Source organism: Nycticebus coucang, chromosome 2, assembly GCF_027406575.1.
Source record: "Nycticebus coucang isolate mNycCou1 chromosome 2, mNycCou1.pri, whole genome shotgun sequence".
Lineage (NCBI taxonomy): Eukaryota > Metazoa > Chordata > Mammalia > Primates > Lorisidae > Nycticebus > Nycticebus coucang.
The window spans coordinates 2,861,205-2,880,506 of NC_069781.1; the positions used below are offsets into that span (position 1 = coordinate 2,861,205).

Below are 19,302 nucleotides of genomic sequence, written 5' to 3' on the forward strand. Positions count from 1 at the left end.
GTGCGAATCCTTTATCTGAACTGTGCCTAACAGCAAATCCCCAGAGAACAGGGACAAGCCATGGTGCCGGGGCAGAGGCTTCATGAGGGGAGACTACAGGGCATAGGGTTTCCTCGTGGGGCGATGACAGAGTTCTGGAACTGGATAGTGGAGGCAGCTGTCTGCAGTGTGAATGGTGAAGTGCCACTGAAGTGCACTTGAGAAGTGGCTGAGATGGCAGAACGTAGGGTGTGCATACTTTACACAATAACACATGTAATGGGCACAATACAGTAACCATAAGGTGGCAGATTTCTTTGAAAATTAATTTTCAAAGGAAAAGAATCCCCACTCTCAGGGCTGGAAGTGCCCAAGGCGAAGCTGAGTCCGGCCTGAGGGATGAGTGAAGGCAGAGTGGGGGAGACCCAGGGGAGGAGAACTGGGACCCCGGAGAGGTCCTCCCTACAGCAGTGGACGACACAAACCTACTCCCTTCAGGGAAAAGTAGGGACACCCCACCAGTCACTGCAAAGAGCCACCCAGGAAGAGATGTGGTGGGGGGAAGCTTTCCCTTTGGGGAAGGGAGGTCCTACCATGTCATCCTAGGGCAGAACTGCTCACTTAGGGGGGATGCGCAGAGCCCCCTGCAGGTTGAGTGAACTCTGGGTTTTCAGGGGGGCTTCTGAGCTGTCAGGATTGTCAAGGGGGTAGGGATAAGCCTAGGGACAGGGTGAGGAGATCCCAAGGCTGTGTGTGGCTTAAGATCACAGCTGGCCCACCAAGCCAGGCCAAGGGCCAGGGCAGTCTGGGGACCAGTCCTCTGACTGCTGATGTCTCTGGGTCTCTTTCTAGGGGAGATCAGCTAATACTGGGGCCCTTCTTGGAGCCGGCACCCTCTTCCAATTTAAATGCTCCCTCCCCCTACCACCCATGCACTCAATAATGTGCAGGGACCGGGATAACCCTTGCTCCCAAGTAAGCAAAGTACCCAGGCCTGCAGTGCCTGCCCCCTGATCATCAGCCACCCCAGATGACAGAGGGTAGGGGTGTGGAGACAGGGCCAGGAGCTGATCACCAGCCATCCACATGACAGGGGGTGGGGAGTTGAGGCAGGGCCAGGAGCATGGAGGAGTTCACAGGTCTTCAGGGGCCCAGGAGAGCACATGGGGTTAGACCTGAGAGATGGGTACCTAACAGTGGGCTTCATTGTATATGAAGAAGCTCACCAGGGTGGAAGAGCACCCCCTGCAGGTTCTACAAGCAGGGTCCCACCTCCTCAGCACGGCATAGTCTGGCTGCCTCCTCGACCACCCACGTGCAACTGCACTCACTCTCCTGTGCCCACCACCCAGAGTCCCCCTGGGCAGAGCTGCTGCCAGCAGCCAGGAAGGCTCGGGGCTGTGTCCTTGGGTATGTCTCCTCCACTAGACGTCAGCCCGTCGGCTGCAGGGACCCATTTCCACTGTATCCCTGAGTGCTCCCAGCCCTGAGCCCAGGTGGGGAATGGACAGCTGCCTTGCTGCCCCACCTGCCCTGAGGCTGAGGTGCACCTTGCATTTCTGTCACCCCAGTGGCCTGAGGACACACGGGGGTCCGGCTGCCGGCACACAGCAGGAGCCTGTGGGGGTGGTACCTCGTGTAGGGGGTCTCTCCTCATGTTGCGCCCAGCCAACGGCTCGTCGTGGGGGAAGACAACAGAGTAGTTCTTGGCGTAGGACTCGTGGCTCCGCTCGCGGACCCAGCGGTGGTGGTCCATGAGGGACTGATGGAAGCGCCTGTGGCAGATGGAGGGGCCTGGTCACTGCTCTGGGGACAGCCTGCCAGGGAAGGGCTGGCCAGGGACCCAGGGAAAACCTAGGCATGCATCCCCCACCAGAACCTCCACCCCAGCCTTGGCGAGTTCAGCCTCCTTGCCCATGGGCCCATTACATGTAAGCTAGCCATATCTGTGCTCTATGAAGGAAGGTCAGCATGAGAAGGACCTTTCAGGTGTTAGGGCCCGCAACATCCCAGAACACCAGTCCCCTCCCTCCTCACCAAGAGAGTCCCCTTCCCACCCTCCAGTGTGGAGGCAGGGGCTGGGGTGGTGGCCCCCAGTCTGCAATTCCAAGGCCCAGTCAGGCTGGGGCCTGAGACAAGCAGAGTCTCTGGGAGAGACCCCAGCTGTGTGGGGGAGCAGCTGCAGGATCCAGCCCCTTGGACCAGAGATGGTGTGGCCATGATCGTTTTGGTTGTCCCCTTGAGGCTGGGGACACAACGTGCAGCCGCTGAACCCCCAGTATTGTCCAGCTTCAACCTGGTGGGGCCCACACTGCTTCCCACCGAGCTCAGAGACCCCAAGGCTACACCTGTGCCCAGGCCTCTCTGTGGCCTCCGCCAAGCAGAGCAGCTGCACCAGGCCCTTTTGCCACCCATGCACAGACATCCCCACGCCTGTCAGCCACCTGTGCCCTGCCCCTGATGCCGCCCATGCACAGACCCCCACTCCCTCAGCTGGCTCTGCCCTATCCCAACTGCCCCCTGCTGGATGCACTCATCCTCATCCCCATCCTCCAAGGCCCCTCCACACAGCTGCGTCCTCGGGGAGAATCTATCCTAGGGGAGGCCTGTCCAAACCTCACAGGGCTCTCCGATTCCTGGTTTGCATGTCATTCCAGCAAGCAGATGGGTGTGGGGCTGTGACGCGACACCTAACAGGGTGCTCTGTTTGGCTGCAGCCCTGGGCTGAGTGTCTGAGCTCTGCTGCTGATGCCCAGGCTACCTGCTGCAGGACCACGTGAGAGGAGGCTGAGGCTGGGAGGGTCACACAAGACGGTCCAACAGCAAGGCCTTGGAGGAGCCTGCCTGTGCAGGGCAACACTGACCCTGAGCTACAGGCATGCCTGTCAGAGCATGTGGGGCCGCAGGAACGGGGACAGGGGGAAGGCAGCCACTCTTTTCAGTTAAACAAGGAACGATTCATCCCAGGCTAACCCAGACCCCAAGGACTTTCCCTGGAAGTGACACCCATGCTCCAGCCTGGTCTCTGGCAGGGCCTCACGTATACTCTGAACATTGTTCCCATTTCACAGATGGGTAAACAGAGGCTCAGAGAAGGTGAGGGACTGGCCAAGGGCCACACAGCTAACAGGTGTGGGGCTAGAGTGATGGGGCTCATGTGAGGCCACACATGCAGCAGCTGCTGCAACCTGGAGACATCTGCCGAGTAGGCCCTGGGACCCACACACACAGCCAGGGGTCAGACACAGCCTGGACCCCATGTGGGCTCCTGGCTAGGCACCTCCCCCACTGGGCTTATCTTCCCAGGTGTTAGGTGAAGGAAGGACACAGGTGTGTCCTGAACTGACCTTCTGAGTTTGCAAGCAGGATGACAAATAGAGGGAAACAGGCCAATGGAAAGCTCCCTTTCTTCCCTAGATCCTTGCCAGCTCACGAAGACCCCTGCCCCCTTCCTCCATGCTCTGCCACTCCTCTGCAGGGTCTATGTCTATCTCCATTGTGCTGGCATAGCCCGGGGGACAGACTGTCTCACTGGTGTGGAAAGCACTCGGCTGCTGGTAGCTGGTCCACTCTGGCACATCAGACAGCTTTGGAAGGTCCAACTCAGTGACCATTTGGGCTGGAGACATCATTAGCCTCTGGAATCCTGGGTGCCCACTGCCAAGGCTGCTTGGCAAATTTCTGGCCCCAGGAGCATGGAGACCCTCTTTCCACTAGGTCTCGGCTCTCAGGCACTCCTTCCAAGCCACAACCCAGCCCAGCACACCCTCCTGCCAATGTCTCGGTGTTCAAAGGAAGGCAGTTGACCCAGGGAAGCCTAGACACGTCCCCAACTTGATGGGGACAGCCTCAAGGCCTCCACCAGCTAACATCTGCCTCCCAGTGTAAGACCAGGCCCAGCCACCTCTCACAGCTGAGGACACCCAGGCACAGAGGGGACACACAGTGAGGGTGGGTGTGAGCCAGAGCTGGGTGACTTCCGGAAAGTCACCTTGCTTTTCTGTTTATAGCAGAGGGGTTTGGACTGGCTCTTTCCTGAGGCTCCATGCAGCTTTCTTATTTCGGGAACATTCCTCCCTGGGCAGAGTGCATGGGCACAGCCCCAGATGAGCTCTGTTCTCTGAGAGCAGACCACTCTGTGCCTGTGGCAGGCACCACAGAGGAAGTAGCAGTAAGGACCTCAGTGTCCCCTACCCATCTCTGTTGGGTCAAACCTCAGTGCCCCAGGGGGTACAATGTCCTCATCAGGCTGGGAAGGGATAGGGGTTGCAGAGGCCCAGGGACACCTCACCTCTGCCCACCTCTGCTCCTGCTGTCCACCAAGAGCAGCAGGGGAGGGGCTGCACAGCCACTGCAGGGTGGGGCTCAGGAGCCTAGGCCCACCTGATTCACAGGAGGCCGTCAGCACCCTGGCCCAACCCAGCTCCGCATCACTACGTATCCTGAGTACAGGTCCAGTACCGAACACCTGGCCCCACACAGATATACTCCCTGCTCCCCAAGGCTCTGCAGCGCCACTGTCATTACCCCACAAGGCACTCAGCAGAGATCTGGTTCATTCCTGCCAACCTGTTGCTGAACTGGACGGCCTGGCAGGGCTGCCTGGCTCCATGTTGCTGCACACATGCTAATAATAACTATCCTAGCTCAGCTCTCCCACCTCCCAGGCCTCAGTCTCCCTGTCTGTAAAGTGGGAAGACTCCAGAGCTGTCCACAGGGTCAGGCAAGAGGACCCTGAGATGAGACAGCCTGGAACCTGTGAAGTCTGGGGACCTGCCAGCCCAGGCGCCCCTAGCACTGCTGCCAGCTTTCCTGCCTCCCTCCCCTGCTGCTGCCTCCTCCAGGAAGCCACCTTGGTTTCAGGGAAGGCTCCTTTCTACTGGCCCTGGCCGCTTTCCCACCCGTCGTCCTGCTACAGGGCCCTGTGGGCACACTCGCCTGATGTCATAGCTGTACATGTCCTTCTCTGGACGCCCGTGGATGATCCAGTGGGCCAGCTCCTGACCACAGCCGCCACCCAGCATCATTCCTGGCAGGAGGGAACTATAGGTCTGAGGGCTGCCCCAGTCCCCACCCTCAAGTCCAGTTCTCCACAGCCAGCACCCCCCAGCTTTGGTCTCACCCCTGGGATGCAGCACGTTTCTCAACTGCCGGCACCCCACCCCTCGCTGGCCTCCTCAGCCTCTCCTGTCTCCACGGCCATAATGGGCCTCACCACTCCAGGCCTGCCTTCCCCAGGAGCTCACCAGGGGCCAGTCTGCGCTGCCCAGACCCACCTGCGCTGTTGAAGCCGCAGCCCAAGAAGAACCCACGGAGCTCAGGGGCCTCCCCCATCAGGGGCTTGTGGTCAGGAGTGAAGGATTCTGAAAGGGAAGGGGGCCCAGGCATCTCCAGTGTGAATATGCGTGTGGTAGGGGGGGTCCCAAGAACAGCAACCCGGGCAGCGGCTGCAGGCCCCTCCTTCCTCCAGACCCTCCCCTTCCTCAAGACCCAGCTCAAGGCCACTTCCTCCAGGGAGCCGCTCTGATTGCTCCAGCCACACTCCCCCAAATCCTCAGCATTGGCCAGGACCCTGACTGTGATGAGACCAGGTTCTGCCTGGTGGGGTGCAGGTCTCTTTCATGGCCACTGCTATTCTCCTGCTGACAAGGACCCTTCTTTGACCCACACACAGCACTGTGCCCCCTTCATGGCACCACCATCCTGTTGTATGGCCACCAGTGACCCTTCACTTGTGCCTGCTGGACCACACCAGAGCAGGGCTGGGTTTTGCTTACCACCCAAGGCCTAGCGCAGGGGCCAGCAAGTAGAGGCTCCCAATACATGTTTGTTGAGGAATGAGGGATTATAAGATGGTCATCTCTTTGGAGGAGGGGACCCAGACTCTGTCCTAACTGCTGCCAGCTGGCCTCAGACAGAGGCCATAACATGGTGGGAGAGGAGCCCTGGCTGGACTTCACGGCCCCAGTCATCAATTCAAACCCTGCTTCACCCCTTCCCAGCTGTGTGACATCAGGCCAGTCACCTCCCCTCTCATGACAGTGGTGCTTACTGTACAGGGCGGTGTACTGGTTGGACTGCAGGCCTCTATGGAAGCCCGCCCAGCACATGCTCAGCCCCAGGCCAATCTGAACAAGACAGTCTCAGGCCTCAGGAGCTGATGGACAGCGGAGGAGGCAGAGAGCAAACACTCCAACAGCAGGTGACAGAAGGCCCCGTAAAGAGCGCACACCAGGATGAGGTGCCGGCGGCTGCCAACAAGCCATGATGGTACATTTGGTGCATTGTCACCACGGTCACCACCCTGGTACAGTACAGATGAGGGAAGGCTCAGCGTGGGGTCTGAGGTATACTAGCCATCTTGCTTGCTGGAGGGTGACTGGGGCCTGGCCCTCTGAGGGGCAGCCATGGGGAAGCCGAGGACGCTCCCAGAAGGCAGGAGAGAGCTGAGCTCATGGAGGGGCAAAAGGCAGGTTGTGGGTGGCTGCAGGGGACAATGCAGGCCAAAGGGGCAGGGCTGCAGGAGGGCTACAGTTAGTCTCCAAGGGCAGGGGCTTGTGGAGGGCAGAGACCCTCGACCGAGCACTTGGGGCCCTCAGGGCCAGGTGAGGCTGAAGGAGCTCAGGCCTCTCGGGGATTGATGAGCAAGGCTCCGGAGAAGGCGATGTCAGGAGGAAAGGTAAGGTGAGCCTGGGTCAGGTGTGGGGATGGCCAGGGTGCACTTCAGGAGGCTGGGGACTATTCGCAGGCCCAGGGCAGGCAAGATAGGGGTTCTGAGCAAGTTCCCAAGGAGGGAGGAGAGAGCCAGCAGGACAGCGGCAGGGACAAGGGTCTCTGGGACGTTTAGCAGATGACTCAGGTGGGGATGAGCAAGCCAAGGACGCACGGGATCTTCCAGCAGTGAGGACAGGCCCAGCATGCAGCTCTCTCTCTCTGCTGTGGCTCTGACCTGGAACACTAGTCTCCCCAAGTCAAGGGGCCTGGGACTTCCCTGCTCTTTTCTGGAGGTCACAGGCCACTGACCATGCCTGGAGAGAAGAAATGCTGATTTCCCAGGAAACCTCCCACCCCAGCTGGGAGACCAGCACAGAGAGTCCTCACACGCACATCTCCCCGAAATAAGGCTTCCAGGCTGATTTAATCAAGAGAGCCTCCAGCTCCTGGTGCCCTGGGGCTCTTCCAGGCCTGTCTCTCACTGCCTATCCCAAGAGTAGGGGCGCTGAGGGGCAGTGGTGAGTCACAGCCCCTTGGTGCCCACTCGCGCTGCACACTGCTGCCCCACCTGCAGGGCCACCTGCACCCTGGCAGCTGTGCCTGTGCCATAGGCTTCTGAAGAGCTGAATAGACCCCCAGGAGGCCAAGGAGACAGTGAGGCAGGACTGAGGCCTGGACTCCTCGGCAGGGCATGGGAACCCTTCCCTCCCACTCCTGGCCCGGCCACTCATACCATGTGGAAGGTCCTTAATGGCCTGTTCCTTCTGCCCACTTCCACTCCTGACACTCACTGCAGCCAGCTGGGCCCTGGGTTCTTGTGTCTCATCTCCAGACTGCCCCCCAGCAAGTGCTCTGTCACCCACAAGCTGGCAGCATTGGGGCACAAAGCAGCCTCAGACACATTTCCTTTGGGGACAACACTGTGTCTTTCTGACCCTCTCTCACTATAGCCCTGAGGTAGGGGCAGGGCCCCCTATCAGGAGGGAGTGGGACCCATGTGACTCTGCTAGACCATGATGGGAGGGCTCTGCCCTGAACATATGCTCACTTGCCTGGACACTGTCTATTCCTCTTTCAGGTAGCCCACCCTGCCTCCTCAGGCTGTGGCCCCACCACCATGGGCCTCCCTTGGAGCAACCCCCAGTGGTGGTCAGCTACTTGCCCTGGGGCTTGCCTGAAAATAGGGAACTCTTGTCTCCAGCATAGATAAGGGGGCCAGTTAATGAAGAATGAACGGCTACGTCAACGAAGGCTGGACATCCCTGTCACTGGCAGCTCCTGGGCTGACCCACATATGCAGAAACGTTGGGCTCAGAGTCCCTCAGCCTTTACATTCAGCTCCAAGGTCATCTTGACCTTTCCTGCTTGCCAGAGAGCACCCCTTTACCAAACTGCAGGCTGGCAGCCTCATGCCTTATGCCCTAGCCCAGCACAGAACCTACAATGCCTCGGCAGTGGCTACCAGGGACTGGTCGGGGTGTGTGTGGAGCCCCCCTTCTGCTCCAGCCTCCTGCAACTCTGTTCCCCTAGGGCCAGTAGTGAAGACCAGAGGCTTCCCTGTACTACAGCCCTTCCCTGCTGGGTCCTGGTCACCAAGCCCTACAAAGCAGGTGAGGCTGAAGCAGAGTTGTGGCCAGGGCCCTGTGCTCTGGGAGCAGTGGGGGCTGAGGCCAGGCACAGAACTGGGCTTACAGTAGCATAAGCATTGCATCAGGAAAGGTCCTGGCCCTTCTGTTCTTCGCTCATCCTCTCAGGGCACTGGAATGGGGCCAGCACTCCCATTTTATGGATGAAAACACCAGTGCCAGGGCCAGGATAAGTCTGGAAGTGCTGCACCCTGGCCAGGGGCCCTCCCTCAGCTCAGCTCTGTAGCTTGCAGAGAGGGGTAAACGCAGCACCCAGTGCCCAAGGCAGCTGGAACCAGGTGACGAGAGGGCCCAGGGACAGTGCTGCCCCCTCCTGGCACAGTCAATCTCGGCATGAGCATTGCTGTCAGCAGCGACAGCCCTAAGGACCCAAGGGCGCCCCACCCAGCTTCACGGCCCCCACTCACCTGGGCCGCAAACCGTGGACTTGATGCCCGTCTTCTCCAGCACAGGCACCCGGTTGACAGCACCTTCGATGTGCCGGGTGAACACATCCCAGTCCAGGTCAAAGAGGCCGAAGGCAAACTTGTCTGACACCTGCCAAAGCAGGGCAGGGCACCATCTCCTTTAGCCCCAAGAAGGGTATATGTCCCCTAGCCAGACCTGCCTTGTGGGCAGGAGCCAGGCTAGACTTCACTGAGTCAGATGAGGCCGAGGGGTGGTCCCAGCAGGTCCCTGCAGTGTGTCTCCTACCCATCAACAGGGACCCTGTCCGTCCCCCTTCCCAGCCTGGCCCAGGCCCCAACCTGCTCTGTATTGATTGTCACAGACCCTCTGAGGTCACCCTGCTTCCCACCTTCTTACAACCCACTCTCCTAAATTATGCCATGCCCTCCGTGACCCCCATGGCTCTCTTAAGTCACACTGTCTCTCCTGTGCCCCTTGTGGCTCTCCTAAGTCACGCTGTGCTCTCCACACTTCCTGGGACTCACTGTGGCCCTCAAAGCCCTCCGGGAGCTAGACCTGTCCACCCCACCACTGGACCTGCTGCTCTGACCTTCTTTCTGCTCAACCTGACCACAGGGCCTCCACCACTAACCAGGCAGCTCTTGGCCCAGACCTGCCCATGCCGGCTTGTCCTCTCAGTGTAGGACTCTGCTCAGATGTCCCCTCCCTAGAGAAGCCTGCCAGGAAACGAGACCGTGAGCCAGTCTCTCTAGGCTGACCCCTCGCCTGCTAACTGTGTTCAGTACACTCTAGCCTCCAGAGCTGCATTACTTACTTATTTGTCTATTGCACATCTCCCCACCAATACACAGGCTCCCTGCATCAGGGACATTTATCTTAGCCTCCCTCTTTCCCCAGAAAGTACAGCAATATTTGGCTCAAATAGCCATTTAGTCATTCAACTATGGACTAGGTGCATAAAGACAGGAGGGGCTGTGGGGCCTCAACGCCAGGAGCTGCCAGGGGAGCAGCCAGGCTGGGATGATGCTACTGCAGTGTGGTGGGTGGGGGAGGATGAAGAGTCATTTGCTGGTGGACCAAGGACTAAGTGCCTTGTCACAGCTTAAGTCATTACTTCACACTTTGTGGCCTCCAGCTACCGATGCTTTGAGGCAAAGCCCCTGCCTGCCTGGCCTCATGTGCCTGTGGGCCACAGTCTTCAGGGTCACAGCAAGACAGCTTTAAGCCTTGTGGGCCAGGGTATCTGCCATGCCCACATGAGCTTTCTGGAAGAGTGGGATTTTTGGAAGAAGCCCTCTCCATGCTGAGACACAGTCCCAAATGCTCTCCAGCCATCTCAGGGCCCTTGGAATCTCACCTCCTCCCAAAAGATGGGGTTGGTCTCATAGCCACCCACAGACAAGGCATCCCCTTGGAGGCGGAGGTAGACAGAGGCGTCGTGATCACGGACGTTGGGCATGTTCTGGAAGGTAGAGCAGAGAAGCCTGGGCCTCAGCCAGGGCTGGATAGGGCCCCATTCCCCAAGCCCTATAGCCCCTCAGCCAGGGATCACAGGCCTTGTTTAGGACCCTGAGAACAGAGTGGACAGGGGGCCTCAAGTTACACACAGTGGAAAGACTGCTCACATTTAAGTCTCTCCTTCCCCCAATCCCATAACATAACAGCAGACAAGCAAGAAGGAAGAAGAGTGGTTGGTTGGCTGGATGGAGGAAGAGAGGGAGGGAGAAAGGAAGGGAAGAAGGAAGGAAGAAAGCACACCCCACAGAGACAATAGGAGGAGACGCAGGGGCTGAGGAGGGAGGTTTGGCCAACACGGGAGGATGCAGAGTGGGTGGAGGAGGGTGAGGCTTTAGGTCCAGTTTGACATGAGGGAGACTGAACGAGTCCTGGCAATTTCCCCCCCCCTTAGATCCCCTTAAATCTGCAGAGGCTGAGCTGGTGGCCACCCCCAGTCCTTCCACAGGAGTGACAGAGGGTCTGGCTCTGGGTGGTGGAGGCAGGGGAGTGGACTGCCACCTCCTCACCCCTGACAGCAGACTATAGGCTGCTGACTAGAGTGTACCAGGGAAGGCTCAAGACACTGACACTGGAGTCCCTCACCGAAGAGGAGAGCTAGCCATGTGACCTCCCTGAAAGGCTCTCTTGGCTGTCCCCTCCGACATCCATTCAGCCTGCTGGAAACTCAGTCTTAAAAAAGAAACTATAAGAACTTCAGAGCTAGGGGAAGACTGGTCCATAAAAAAGGGTGCTATATAAAAGGAATCTGAGATTGAGAAAGAGGTCTTTAAATTAGATACGGCAATCAAAATTTAAAACTCAACAGAAGGGTCAGATAGGGCAGAGACCTTCATCCAGCTGTCAGGCTAAAAAGATGAAGAAATGGAAATTAGGAGTGAGGGAAAAACAACAACAACAACAACAACAGAAAAATCAGGTCAATCCTGAAAGTCCAACATCCATCTTACAGGGGTTCCAGAAAGAAAAAACAGAAAAATGAAGTTGAGGAAAATGTCGTATCAATAATCCACAAAATCTCCTCAGATCAAAAACCACGAGTTGGGTGGCGCCTGTGGCTCAAGGAGTAGGGTGCCGGTCCCATATGCCGGAGGTGGCGGGTTCAAACCCAGCCCCGGCCAAAAACCACAAAAAAAAAAAAAAAAAAAAAGAGTTTAAAAAAAAAAAAAAAACCACGAGTCCATGCTGAAAGGCCCACGAGTGCCCACCAGCCCTGGGACTGGGCAGTGTCTGCACAAAGGCCACATCATGTGAAGCATCAGGACACCAGGTCACCAGAGGGTCACAAACGAAGTGATCACATCACTGGAGGCTGGATATCTCTCAAGGCATCCTACGTTCATAAAATCAAAGAACATCTTCAAAGTCCTGACAGAAAATGATTTTAAACGTAGAGCTCTAGATCCCATCAAGCAATCAATCAAGGGTAAGGGAGGAATAAAATAAAGATCTCTTGTAGACATTCATGGACACAAAACATTTAGTTCCCATGTTCCCCTTCTCAGTAAACTGCCAGAGAATGTGCTTTGACAGAAGAGGAAATTAAATCAAGAAAGAATAAGCTGGCTTGGCGCCTGTAGCTCAGCAGCTAGGGCGCCAGCCACATATACCAGGGCTGGTGGGTTCGAACCTGGCCCAGGGCCTGCCAAACAACAATAAGAACTACAGCAACAACAACAAAAATAGCTGGGTGTTGTGGCGGGTGCCTGTAGTCCCAGCTACTTAGGAGGCTGAGGCAAGAGAATCGCTTAAGCCCAAGAGTTTGAGGTTGCTGTGAGCTGTGACGCCAGGGTACTCTACCGAGGGCGACATAATGAGACTCTGTCTAAGAAAAAAAAAAAAAGAAAGAAAGAAAGAACAAGCCACAGCAGATCCCAACAGAAGAGCTCTGAAGGTCTCAGGTGACCACTTAGCAATAGGTCAAGGGGCAATCAGTCCACAATGGAGCAGAAGATCTGAAGGCACCAGGAAGGAGTCGTCCAGGAGAGGAAAATGAGATTAGATGCTTTATGGGATTCATCTGGTGCACACGAGCATTCAGCAAATAGTAGACAGGTGTTTGGTTTGCCAGAGCTGTTGAAACATGTGGGGGGAAATAGAGACAGTTATAACTGCAGTGCACATATCCTCAAAAAAATAATAGCAAAGTGAATGTGGCAGCATATAAAAAAGAGAATACACCATGACCAAGAGGGATTTACCCCAGGAATGCAAGGTTGGTTTAACACATGAAAGTCATATGTAATAAATATGACTGTAACACACCATATTAATAGAGTAAGGGACAAAAAAAACTCATAATCATTTCAATAGATGCAGAAACAGCCTTTGACAGAATTCAACACCTTTGGATAAAAACCCTGAACAAACACTCAACAAACTTGGAATACAAGAGAACTTCCTCAACCTGACAGAGGGTATCTACAAAGACCCATAGCTAATGCCTTACTTAGCAGGAGAAAACTGGATGATTTCCTCTGAGATCAAGGATAGGAGAAGGGTATCCACTCTCACCACTTCTATTCAACATTATAGAGGTTCTAGCCAGGGTAACTATCAGGCAACAAAAGTAAAAGGCATCCAGACTGGAAAAGAAATAAAAATATCTCTATTTGCAGGTAACATGATCTTGTATTTAGAAAATCCTAAGGACCCCACTTAAAAAACTATTACATTAATAAAATAAGTCAATGAATTTGCAGAACATGCGGTCAATATACAATAAAACAAACCAAAAAAACCTAATATTTTGACACACGAGCATTGAACAATGTGAAAAGGAAATTTGGAAAGTAATTCCATTTACATTATCATCACAAATAATAATACTCATAGGAATAAATTTAGAAATGCAAAACTTGCCCTCTAACAACCAGAAAATATTTTTGAAAGAAATTAGAGAAGACCTAAATAAACGGAAAGACATCCCCTGTTTATGAAATCAAAGACTTGCTATTTATTGTTAAGGTGACAACACACCCCAATTTGATAACACACACAATCCCTATCAAAATCTCAGCTGGCTTCCCTGCAGAAAGTAGCCCTAAAATTCCTGTGGAAATGCAAGGGACTCAGAATATTCAAAACAATCTTAAAAAGGAAGAACAAAGCTAAAGGACTCACACTCGCTAACTTCAAAACTTCCCGCAAAGGTACAGTAGACAAAACAGTGTGGAACTGGCACAAGGACGGGCATGAGACCAACGGACAGAATCGGGAGTCCAGAAACAGACCTTCATATTGATGGCAAACTGATTTCCAACACAAGTGCCAAGACCTATGTGGCTATGACAATTGGATAGTCACAAGCAAAGAACGAGGTTGGACCCTGTCCTTACATCACACACAAAATTTAACTCAAAATTGGGGCGGTGCCTGTGGCTCAGTCGGTAGGGCGCCAGACCCATATGCCGAGGGTGGCGGATTCAAGCCCGGCCCAGGCCAAACTGCAACCAAAAAATAGCCGGGCGTTGTGGCGGGCGCCTGTGGTCCCAGCTGCTCGGGAGGCTGAGGCAGGAGAATTGCTTAAACCCAGGAGTTGGAGGTTGCTGTGAGCTGTGTGAGGCCACGGCACTCTACCGAGGGCCAAAAAGTGAGACTCTGTCTCTACAAAAAAAAAAAAAAAAAAAAAATTTTAACTCAAAATTGATCACAGACATGATTATAGAGTTAAGACTAAAAATGTCTTGAGGAAGCTATTAGGAGTAAATCTTTATGGTCTTGGGTTAGGAAACACAATGGAGCTTCCATAGTTGACCACCTGCCTGCACTGCCCACCTCATTGAGTTGACTTATTGCACCTAGACCAGACATGCACCACATGTACGTACCAGTATAGTAGGCCTAATTCTTTATGTTGACCACCTCTGCGTGCTGACTAGTTTGTCACTGTCCCTTGGGTGATCACCTTACAGAGAGGTATCTTCTTACACATGACACCAAAAGTACAAACAACAAAGTGGGGGGAAACAGAGATGAATGAGATGCCATTACAATTTAAAACTCATGCTGGGAACAATACCATAAAGAAAATGAAGAGACCGTCCACAGAATTGGAGAAAATGCTTATAAATCATATATCGGATAAAGGACTTGCATACAGTATAAAGGGCTCTCAAACGCAATAAAAAACAAGCAGCCTCTGTTTTAAAATTGGCAAAAAGGATCTGAGTAGACCTTTCTCTAAAGAAGATATATGAATGGTTAACAAACACAGGAAGGAAAAGATGCTCAACGTCATTAGCCGTCAGGGAAATGCAAATCAAAATCACAAGATCCACTCAACACCTTCTAGGATGACCAGAACAAAAAAGACAGACCATAACAAGAACTGGTGTGATGTGGGGAAATGGGACCCTCGCGTTCCACTGGTAGGAATGTGGGATGGTCTGCTGCTTTGGAGAACAATCTGGCAACTCCTTGAAACAAATATAGAGTTGCCACATGACCCAGTGACCTCACCCCTAGGTACAGGCTGAGAATCCTTTATCTGAAATGCTTGGGACCAGGAGCGTTTGGGTTTTGGGATTTTTTTTTTGTATTTTGGAATATCTGCATTATATACTTACCCCTTGAACATACCGAACCTGAAAGGCCAAAATCCAAAATATTCCAATGAGCATTTCCTTTGAGCATGATGTTGGTGCTCAGAAAGGTCTGGATTTTGGAGCATTTCAGATTTTGGATTTTTGGAATTGGAATGCTCAAGAAAAATGCACACATATATCCACACAAAAATCTATGCGTTCACACACAGCGGCACTATTCATAAGAACCAAAAAGTGGACACAACTTAGATGCCCATCGATAGATAGATGGAGGAGGAAAATGTGGTGTATTTATGTATCAGAATATTCTTTAGCCACCAGAGCACTGACACTGACACCCTCTCTGTGTGATGAACTGGACATGCACTGAGTGGAAGGGCCAGCCACACTGTGTGATCCCACTTACATTAAATGCACACAGAACAGGAAGATCTATGGAGACAGGAATCACATCAGTGATGGCCGGAGGTCGGAGATAAGTGGGAAGTGGGGGACCGGGTGGGTGTGAGGGATGAGGATAACGTTACACACAGAGTGTACACATGCACACATGTCATGTGCACACACATGATAGGTACACAGAACACTGAGCAACAGGGAAACTCCAAGAAACACGTAAAGTCAGACACTGCTTGTTCAGGAGTTAATACTTTCATAGCCATAATGTCACATACGGTATCAACTCATTTAATAAACAAACACAACCAGACGATTTAGAAGGCGAGCAGGGTGGGGAGCTGCCTTCCCTCAACCCCACCCTCGCCTACCCTGCCCTGGAGAGGAATGCACACATTGTGACCCCTGTCCCAGCTCCGAGGGCTGAAGCGCAGAAGTGTGCCCTGAGATGGCCCCTCCAGTTTCCCGGGGCCCTGGTCATCTGAAGGATTGGAAGGACGGGACCCTGGCTGAGGGACTGCTGTGGGAGGCTCACAGGGGCTCCCTGTCACTGAGCAGCCCGGGTTTAGAATAATGGCAATCACCTCACTACCTCTGCCCGCACCACTGTCTAAAGCAGTGATTTTCTTTTTTTTTTTTTTTTCAGACATATAATTAATTATTTTTATTTTGGTAATTTCACTCTTTTTTGTTTGAACAACTGTGTTTTTTTTTTTTTTTTTGGTTTGGTTCGTCCTTTATTTTTTACATAAGGAACAATATATCCATTTAAAGAGTTTTAGGAGGTTTGTAATCCAGTTTAAATTCTGGTTAACTGGTTATGGAGCTTATATTGGCAGAGCAGATACAACTGCTGGGATTACATTTATTCAGAGAACAGTGAATGAATAAATGTAAAGCAGTGATTTTCAACCCGTGTGCTATGAGAGGGTCTTAGTTGTGCTGCAAAAATTTTTAAAGATCGTTCATTAAATTATTTTTGAAAAAGTTCAAAGCACAGCAAGTATATTCTTCTTCTTTTTTTTTTTTTTTTTTTACTCTATTTGATCAACGTAATTTAAGGGAGCCGTGTTAAGTTTGTAGGTTCGAGTGTGCCGATAGTTTAAAAACGGTTGAAAAACATTGGTCTCAAGGCCAAACAAAGGGAGCTCAGAGAGCCGGAGAGCAGAGCGGTGGGGACACCTGGCGGCCAGCGACGCTCCGGACGCTGGTTCCAGCAGGACGGGGAGCGTCCGAGGTTCCCGCCCTCGCTGGCCCCCTGCTGCCTCGGAGGCCAGTGGGCTTTGTAATCACACCCCCAGCTTGCTGGACTCTGAGATGTACGGGAGGGGCGGCCGCAGAGGCCCAGGCTGACCCTGGCTTCCTTCCTGCAAGGCGCCTCCGAGGCGGTGTTAGGAGTCAGGCCAGGGAGTCAGAGCCGCAGTCCGAGCTCGGTGGACACCCGTGTGGCCACGCTCCCAGAAGCCCAGCCCGGTGGTCACCCGTGTGCCCACGCTCCGCGCAGCCGGGTTCCCGGACGCAGCCCCCGCCCCGCCCTCCAGAGCACACTGCGGTCTGAGGGCGACCCCTCGCGGCCACCCGGGGGAGCGGCTGTCCCCACGACCCGCGGAGACCTGGGATCTCAGCCTCCAGCATGGCGTGCTCGCTGTTTGCCCCGGAGAACCCACTCTCCGGTGGCCCGCAGCCTCGGCAGATATCTGCTGGACGTCGGACTCGCTCTATGACGGGGATTGTGTGCATGGGAGGAGTCCACCCCATCTGCCCCCTCTCCACGCAGGGGCCAACCCTGGCGTCTCTGCAGCGAATGAGGGGGAGCCAGGCTCCAGCGTGGGGATGGGCTGCTGCCCGGCGCCGCAGGGGACTCCGGCTGGGCTGCGAGTCCAGACACCCCGCTTTGCTGGGTCTGACCCGAGCAAGGGCAGTCTCCCACAGTGTCGCCACCCTGCAGACTCCGTCCTGGCTCCTCCTTCAGGAGCCTTCCCTGGCCCTAGAGCTGAGCGTCCCTGCAGAGACGCTCACCGGTCAGGGCCCCCAGCAGCACGATTTGAAGTCGCCTGTTTATTCGTCTATCCCTCCCTAGCTCTCATCTTCTGTTATGGCCACGATTTCCTAAACTGGGCTTGGAACAGGGAGCCAACCCCATCTACCATGGCCGGGGAGCACCGGGAGGAAACGGTGGATGGTCGTGGGTAGACGGGTTACTAACTAGATGGAGGCATGATGAACAGAGACCCCTGGGGCTGGCCCCTGGCCTTCAGGGCTGTGGCTCCTTGATCATGTCCAAACCAGTCCTGAGCCTGTTCTGCAGGCGGCAGCCAGCCTCACTTGTTGCCGTGTTCTGTGCCCAGGAGTTTCAGGGACTCCCCAAATGTTTGTAGGCTCCCAAATGTGCCCAGGTGCCTGTCTCAGAGGCTGCTGATTCTTGGCATTCAGAACCTCTCTGAGAGCCCTCCCCCTAGGGAGGCCGGGGCCCCGGGGTCACCTGCTGGCACACAAGGCTGGGCACCTCCTGCCCTCTCTCCTCTCCCAGCCTCCTCAGCTCCTCTCTGCTGTGGTGGCGGGTAGGCGCTTCCTGCCCTGTTGTGACTGGCCACCCTCTCTTCTCCATCCATCACACAACTATCCCTTACTTATTCCTCTCTCTGCCCAGCCCTCCCTCTCTCCAACCATCTCTCTTCCTACATTCCTCCTCCCACTTACCAGTATCCCTTCCCCATCTTTCTCTCCCTCCGTGGACTCACCCTTCCATGAATTTCCTTCCCCCTATCCATCTCACTATCCTTTCATTCCTTCTTCCCTTGGTCACTCCCTCCATGTATCCATCCATTTCTTCATCTATTTATCCACCCATACAACTGTCTATTCCCTCTTCCATCCACCAGCCTACCATCCTCCTAGCCATCAGTTCATCCCTCTCTCTACCCATTCACAGATGAAGTAACTGAGGCTCAGGGCCTCTGTGAGGGAGGGAACACAGGAGGTTTACACCACCTGTATGTGGCCATCCCTGCACCACAGCTACCAGCACCTGCCCAGCCTGAGACAACCTGGGGCTGTTCACCTACCTGGATCCCCTCGATGCGCTCAGTGACAACGTAGGCATGGTGCATGGCCACCAGGGGGACCTTGACTCCAGCCATCCGACCCACAGCACTTGCCCACACTCCTGCAGATAGAGCACAGCCAGCTCAGCTCTGCTGGCACCTGGGGAGACTTCCAGGGAGCAGAGGGCACCCCTGCACACCTGTCTACCTTGTAGAGACTCCCTAACTCAGGAAGAGGCCTTGCAGAAATGGGACCAGGTTCAGGGGATGGGCCATCTGGGAGTCAGGAGAAATGCCATTCCCACCTGCACAGTTGACCACACAGGGCGTCTGGATGGAGCCGTGCTCTGTCTCCACAGCCATGACCCGCCGCACCCCAAAGTCATCTGTCTGCACACGGATGCCAATCACTGGGCACTTCTCAATGACCTGGGGTCAAGAGGGACTACTTCTGAGCCACATTGGGCTCCCTCAGGGATGCTGACCACCTGCTCTTGACCAACCTCCCCTCCAGGATGGGACCCCAGGACAATGCTTCTGTTAGCAACAGGGCTCATAGGATACTGTCATGCAAATGGGGTAAACACAGCACCAGAAAACTAAAATCCATCCATTGAGGGAATTTGCCACAAATTGGATGGACTCTTTTTATTATGCAAAAAAGTAGCTGGCGGTGGCACCTGTGGCTCAGTCGGTAGGGCGCCGGCCCCATATACTGAGGGTGGAGGGTTCAAACCCAACCCCGGCCAAACTGCAACCAAAAAATAGCCGGGCGTTGTGGCGGGCGCCTGTAGTCCCAGCTACTCGGGAGGCTGAGGCAGGAGAATCGCTTAAGCCCGGGAGTTGGAGGTTGCTGTGAGCTGTGTGAGGCCACGGCACTCTACCGAGGGCCATAAAGTGAGACTCTGTCTCTACAAAAAAAAAAAAAAAAAAGGAGCTGGCTTATTTCCTTTAAGCAAGACATTTGATTAATGGAAAGATGTTTGTGGTCTGTTTTGTTAAAAAAAAAAAAAAGTTTCCAAAACAAAGTAGCGCTTTGTTCTATTTCACAAA

The 19,302-nt window shown here is 54.3% G+C and overlaps 1 protein-coding gene across 20 annotated transcripts in view; it reads right to left on the reverse strand.

Moving 5' to 3' along the window:
- Positions 1–19,302, reverse strand: part of VAV2 (vav guanine nucleotide exchange factor 2) — a 272,198-nt gene that overhangs the window by 43,957 nt on the left and 208,939 nt on the right. For 19 of the 20 annotated variants that reach the window (XR_008373766.1, XM_053558480.1, XM_053558490.1 and 16 more), the window contains 7 exons: positions 18,555–18,678; positions 18,271–18,371; positions 10,105–10,209; positions 8,747–8,876; positions 5,256–5,342; positions 4,918–5,008; positions 1,613–1,754 (listed from right to left, as the gene is read on the reverse strand). Coding sequence is in view for 18 of the 20 variants with exons in the window: in XM_053558480.1 (XP_053414455.1) it covers positions 1,613–1,754; positions 4,918–5,008; positions 5,256–5,342; positions 8,747–8,876; positions 10,105–10,209; positions 18,271–18,371; positions 18,555–18,678 (780 nt within the window). In the remaining 2 variants the exon portion in view is untranslated. The remainder of the gene's footprint in view (positions 1–1,612; positions 1,755–4,917; positions 5,009–5,255; positions 5,343–8,746; positions 8,877–10,104; positions 10,210–18,270; positions 18,372–18,554; positions 18,679–19,302) is intronic. The other variant, XR_008373768.1, reaches the window with a different exon arrangement.